General features: G+C 42.3%; 1 protein-coding gene across 1 annotated transcript in view; it reads right to left on the minus strand.

Annotated features, from left to right (window-relative positions):
• The window catches only part of PROCA1 (protein interacting with cyclin A1), a 29657-nt gene extending 23258 nt beyond the window's left edge, over positions 1 to 6399 (minus strand). The window contains exon 1 of the mRNA XM_088459005.1: positions 5918 to 6399. Coding sequence (XP_088315131.1) covers positions 5918 to 6368 — 451 coding nt within the window. The 5' untranslated portion in view covers positions 6369 to 6399. The remainder of the gene's footprint in view (positions 1 to 5917) is intronic.
• Between the last annotated feature and the right edge of the window lie 394 nt (positions 6400 to 6793).

Consider the following 6793-nt stretch of genomic DNA (forward strand, 5'->3'; position numbering starts at 1 on the left):
CAGTTATCATGCTTCTATATTCTTAGGGGCAGTAAGAGAGAGCTGCAGCTGAATTTGTGGCTTTTATATGCATTCTGATTGAGTCGGGGTTAATTAAAATAAAAAAAATCATGTCAATGCGATTTTAAAACAAGTGTATTGATTCTGTGCATTGAGGTGCGATTTGGGTGTGAGCATTGTCGATTTGGTAAACTTGATTCTTAGTAAATGCATGATTTGCATTGGTACCAACGTAATTTTGATATTGTTTGTTTCGATTGTTTTTTTACGTGATTTGGTCTGCGAAGTCGTGTTTGACATGCGGTATACATGCAATTTTACCATTAGTAAATTACTGATTTGCAAAATTGCATATTTATCACAGAAAAATTTAAAATTGACCATACACGATTCTTAGTAAACTTCCTCCTTAGAGGTTTTTTTTATATCAGTTCCTAAAATATACAGATTGAAATGGTCACGTAAAGGTGAAGTACATCTCAGTGCACTTTTTGGTGCACTAAACTCAAATACATACAGCCGTATTTAATTAGAGCGGACCCGCAATACTTTTCCGCCTCCCAGACTTTTCGCCTACATCGCATGTTTTGTAGGCGGAAAAGTATCGCGCGCGTGCCTGCTTTACCCTGTATTCAATTTGAAAGTACGCGAAAACGGGACCCGGCGAAACTTGAACAGGCAGAAAGTACTGTCAGATTTAGCAAAATTAGCCTGACACCCCCATAAGATGCTCTGATATGGGGGATAGCTATGATACCCCCCGATTTGGCTTGCTGAAGGTATTTGATGTTTTTAAACGGGCTCAATAGCTGCTAAATAGCATTTTTGTATAAGTGGTGCAGAATAGTATTCAGGAGTATTTTTTCCTGAAAATAACTTATCCCAGCAAATTTGGGGTACTTGAAAATGGGGACCAGCATATTTAAAAGTCGCTAAAGTTAAGTTGAAGAAATCGTGATAAATCCACCTTCCGCAAGCACCTGCAATAAAAAAAACACTTGGGGCATACTTGGGGACCCCCCCCAGAGTCAAGTTCCCTAGTTTCTAACTTTGTCCCCCAACATTTTATTTTTATGCCCCCAAATTCAAAATCATTTTTTGGGGTGTGCTTAAGTGTTTTTTTTTTTTTACATTTTTGGCACAGTTTACCTTTGGGGGACTGTCTGAAGGCTGCACGGGGGTTCCCGCAACGTTGCACTCCAAGACCCCAATTATGCACTTTTTTCTGCCTCCTATTCCTAGGCGAAACTTTTCCGCCTATTACATTGCATTGACTTTTCTTTCAAATTGAATACGGAGTAAAATCAAAACAGGCAAAAATGACGTAATTGGCGAAAAGTTTCCGCCAAAAACATGCGGACACGGCTTTTCGCCTCAAAATGCCATAGTATGTTGTCAGGGGTGCCGAGAGGGTGGGGGCGGGAAGGGTACTAATTACACGGCCCAGCTTTGTTGGAAGGACCCGGGTCCGACTGTGCCCCCCTTACCCATTAGTAGCCCAGCATATGCTACTGTATGCTGGGCTGCAGTGGGAGACCAGGGAGACTGCTCACTGCTGCTGAGCAGCAGCAGCAGTCTCCTCTCCTCTGCCTGTGAGGGTGAGCGATCTCGCCAGGGGCGTATCTAGAGAGGAGGGGGCCCGTGTGCAGTCTCCGACATGGGTCCCCTCCTCTCTGTCCGGTGGCCGGCAGCACACTGAGCTGTGCGCGGCCAGCACCGGAGTTATAGACTCTGGGCACTAGAGTGCGCCCTGATTCAATAGAGTATGCGCGGGTCACCGGGAAAATGGCCACGGCGGCCATTTTCCCTGTACTGCGCATACGGCGGGAAAATGGCCCTGGCGGCCATTTTCCCATTGTTTTTACAGCGCCGGACCCCCTCGCCGAGGTGGGACTCCGGAGAGGTAAGTAATACTATGGGTGTAGGGTGTGCGGTGCGGGGCCCCTCTGGATCCAGGGCCAGGGGCCCATGTGCCCCGCACATCCTGCACCCTTTATAAATACGCCCCTGGATCACACTGCTTGTGCCCCCCCTGTATTTGCGCTGGGCTGAGGGGTTCACAGTGCCCCCCTCTCCAGTGTGCAGTGCCGCATACAGGTTCTTTCATTTTTTTAGGAGGGGGCTTGTCCACGCCTTCCGCTATTAGCGCACGCCTCCTTCCCCGGGCCTGGGACAGCACTCTAGGGCCCTGCATGTTGTAGGTGTTGATATGTACTATCAGTTCAAAACAATAGGCAACAGTGAAATGTGAAAAGGAGGTTAGTCCAAACAGTTTATCCTTAAGTATGTTTGGAGGTTTATTCAAATAACAGCGGTTGTCAGTGGTAACATAGCGGTAGCAGTATGTAATACAGAGTAAGCAGTAAAGCTAACAGAGACAGCTGTAGTGGTATGTAGTTAATATACTACTTCCTGGAGGAACGAATGTGCTACACGTCTGTGCAGTACAGTCTCAGACACGTACACTGTATGATAAGATGGCCCCGTTTTGCGGAGTAAGGACTCTTGGTAAAGGTGGGTACTGAGCTTTAATGCAGTCCTAACAGTTGGGCCGTATGGTGGAGCAATGATTAGCTTTATTGCCTCACAGCCTCAGTGCCTCATCTGTGTAGAGTTTGTATTTTCTCCCCGGCATATACTGTATATGGGTTCCTCTGCGTACTTTGTGTTCCTCCCTCAATCCGAACACATACTGGTAATTTAATTGACTTCTAATAAAAGTTTGTGTGTGTGGTAAGATGGGAAATATAGATTGAGCTGAGACTGATGTCGTTGACTAAACATTAATAATGTAAAGTGCTGCATAATAAATGTATATGCTGTGAGAATAAATTGGTAAAATATTCAATTGAAAATGGATCATTTTAAGTTACATCTCACCAACATAAGTATATTTTTACTTGTCTCACTATTCTTCAGTAATTTTGGCATAACTGATTATGTATTAATGAGTTTGGCATAACTGATTAATACATAAATTTGTCAACATTATATCAAGTCATTTCTTTTGACAATCAAAGTCTCTTTTTAAGATAAACACTTAAATCATGGATGGGGAAACTCAGGCCTGGGGGCCGTATATGGCCCCCAGAATCGTTTGGTCTGGCCCCCTTATAGACAGAAAATAACTACAGTATAGACAGAAATAACTACAGTATAGACAGAAATAACTGTTAATTAATGTTGTGACTAATCCTCCATTTTCTTCAAAGGAAAGATTGTGATAACTGTCTATTAATTGGTGTTACCTGGTCAACCTAGTGAGCCAAGTTCTACCATACGATTGATTTACCTGTATATAATGGACAAAAATGTGTTGTGTTTCTTGTGCTTATACATGCTAATGAGAAACAATTCAATAAAAAGTAAGTTACACTACACAGTGGCAATACTGTAATTAACCCTCTAGAAGTGGACAAGTAGAGGAGATGCCCATAGTAACCAATCAGCTTCTACATATCATTTTTTACAACGTACTTGATAAATGCTACCTCAAAGCTGATTGGTTGCTATGGGCAACTTCTCCACTTGTCCACTCTGAAAAGTTTGATACATCTCCCTCAATCTGTAAGAACGTGCTGACTAACACATTACAGCTCTGTAATCTTGGCACTGGGCTATTTTTAAAGGTCATGTTGCCTCGTCAGGTCCCCCATGCTGCGCCTCCCTCTTCATGTGTCAGCGTGCCCAGCACTGCGCTCACACACAGACAGTCACTAGATGTTGCCTAGCTCGCATAGAATGTTGGAAATGGAGTCGTGCAGTGAGAACAGGTAAGTAAAGCCCGTTACAGAACAGCAGCAAGGAGTATAGGAGGGGGCTTATTACAGTCCTCCTTCCTGGCTAATGTCCAGCACCATTGCACTTACAGCGTGTCTGCCAAAATAAACTATTTTAAGTAGTTTTAAAGAAACTTTGCTTGGAATCACAAAGAACAAGAGCTATTGGGGCATCTTGAAAATGCTTAAGTACTTAAATAAAAATATAAAATGCTGAAGCACATATATTAAATAAAAAATGCTTAAGCACTTAAATATATTTGTGATGTCTTTTAAAGAAAACCTAAAATACAAGTCACCTTAATTATTAAAATTATTCACGCATGTATATGCACTGTTCTCAATACACAGATAAGAGCAAGCTATAGTTATTAACCATTGCATGCTAAATGAGGCTGACTGCAGAATTAGGCCCTGGATTACTGACATGGAATCTGCTGTGCAAGAGAACTAATAACTGCAGTATCAATTTCTGATGCACTCCTAGTACTTTTACATATACAGTATATTCATGAATGTTATTAGGTTGTTTTATATAAGTCAACTTGTTGACCATTAAGTGATAGCACATTACAAATGTCCTAAGTATTGCATGCATTACAGAGTCTGTGTGCCCTACCCACAATAAGACAGCAGCTGTCACAGGGAGAAAGAAAACTACTATAGAACCACTCATTGTACTATCTGAAAGGCTGCTATTTGCTCATTCACTCTTCCCAGCCAGTTACTGCTGCATTCAGTGTCATTGTATATGATATCTCTGGTAACTGATAGCCTTGAACCCCCTCCCTCTCCTCCCCAGCTGATAATGCACATGGGTCTGTTTTGCATAATTAACCTTTTAAAAAAAAAAACCTCCATTATGGTCTGTTCTTGTAATCTGTGTTTTCCTGTAAAGGGTCACTGTATTGTACATTAGTGAGTTATTGTGCAAAGTATTGTAAAATATTGTGCTGGTAAAGTCATGCTAGCATCATATCATTGTGCAACTATAATTCCAGTTGACCATGCCAGGTGCCAGGAAACATTAATAAATAATAATAATAATAATAATAATAATAATAATAATATTAAGTAAATAGAGGAGAAAACAAAAAGATGCAATATTCATATACAAATAGGGTAAATTATTTGTTGGAAGGGAATCCACAATCAAAGGAGATAACATGACAGTTAGGGTTCATTTGCTTACCCCAAACTCCACCACCACCCACCCCCTGAAATGTATGTGCCACTTTCACACACCCAACATGCATAAATATAAATACATTTAAAGAGAGATATACTGTGGTTGGCATGGCAGGGTCTGGACCATATCCTCTACTATATAATGGTAAATATTGTTACCAATATCATGGCTCGCTTTCTGTAATAGTATCAGGATTCCATCTTTTTCCAGAGCTCCCCACTGATCCAGACAGCATGCAAGCAGTTAACACACTGCCCAGATCAATGAATAGACCAGGAGCAATGGCAGAAACCCTGTGCTGAGATTTAGAGTCATGGGATCCTTAGCAACAGCTTCCATTGTATAGTAGCATGTGGGACATATGCTGTATGTGATAGCACATGCTGACAGGGCATACTGATTATACAGAAACAGCAATGGACATTGTCTAGTATAATAAAGTAAGACATAGTGTATGGTTAACACGCAAATATTTTAGTAAAATCACCAAGTTACCTTATTGTCTTTTGGACACAGTCCACATATAATTAATGAACATTTCAACAGAGTTTTTAGGGTTAATGATGCCTTTAACTGAAGTTGACTAGAACTAATAAGTACAAATATCGTTAGTTACTGCCTTTGGTTCTGTTAACCTTACCCTAACCCTACTGTGTATAAAATATAAATAAAGCAAAAGCAAGTGTTGTGGACCTATAAGTATCAGTATACCATGCCAGTTATTTCACAAATGTGCAAAGTAATGATTAAACAGGTATTGAAAACAAACACACTATTCAATTAAATTAAGTATTTAAGACACATCATTACAGTCTGATAAACCATCATCCCAGGCATACACAGGAATCACACTAGCAGAATATTCCTCTCCTCCACGTTATAGGATAGAAGCAGGGGCCTCTGTGGTGTTGCTGTCTATAGGCTGGGTTTGTGGGTACTTTCCTCTTACCTAGATCAGTTTCTTCCTCTGCGTTGTTCCCTGCTCCGCACCAGAGGGTACCCGGGTAGGTGAAGCCCCTCTTGACCCTGGTGCGTCGGTCTGTGGGGTCTGCTACATTCTTCAGTGGATCTACCCTCAGGAGGAGGACACAAGCCATTTTGGCTTCAGAAAAACGTCCATAGCCGCTGCCCCACACAGCATCCTGCCTGTCTCTCATGCACCGGGACAGAAAGGAGCTGACTGTCTCCTTATCCACCTCAATAGAGCAGGATACCAGCTGCCTACTGCTGTCCCATGTGGAAAGCACCAACTCCACTCCATCTGTCACCTGGTATTGGATGTGGGGCTCCTGTAAGTAAAGCAGGGCACAGCCTTGCACCCCCAGACTGCTCTGTGCACCCGGGAGCCCCAGCACACTACTTATTAGGCCACTTAGTAGTACAGTCAGCATTTCCCACATCTCTTAACTGAGTTCAGCACCAGGGCCCGGAGACAGCAGCCAGACTGGAATAGAGCAGCATTTATAAGGGGCTTTGCAAAGTGGCCTGATATTAACACAAATGACATTTAGGAGGAGGGACTTAAAGCCTACATTAAAGTCTCACATAAACTTCTTCTTTACTTCTGGTCCAGTAGTGTCTGCCTCTCTCATTACCCCATTCCGAGTCCGCAGAGTGCCTCAGGTTATTATCACTACAGCAGTAATACTTGAGTAATGCCTAATAATAAGAAGCCAATCGTGTCTCTGCATCAGGCTGTCCCACATTGCAAATACCCATCTGCAACACAGCCAGAAGTACACAGAAGTAGTACAATGAGCCCCACCTGCCTCATTATTTCCCATAAATAGGAATATTGGCTCTTTTCATCTGTTGTTTCAGGGGA

This window comes from Taudactylus pleione, unplaced genomic scaffold, assembly GCF_031769625.1.
Source record: "Taudactylus pleione unplaced genomic scaffold, aTauple2 ptg000886l, whole genome shotgun sequence".
Lineage (NCBI taxonomy): Eukaryota > Metazoa > Chordata > Amphibia > Anura > Myobatrachidae > Taudactylus > Taudactylus pleione.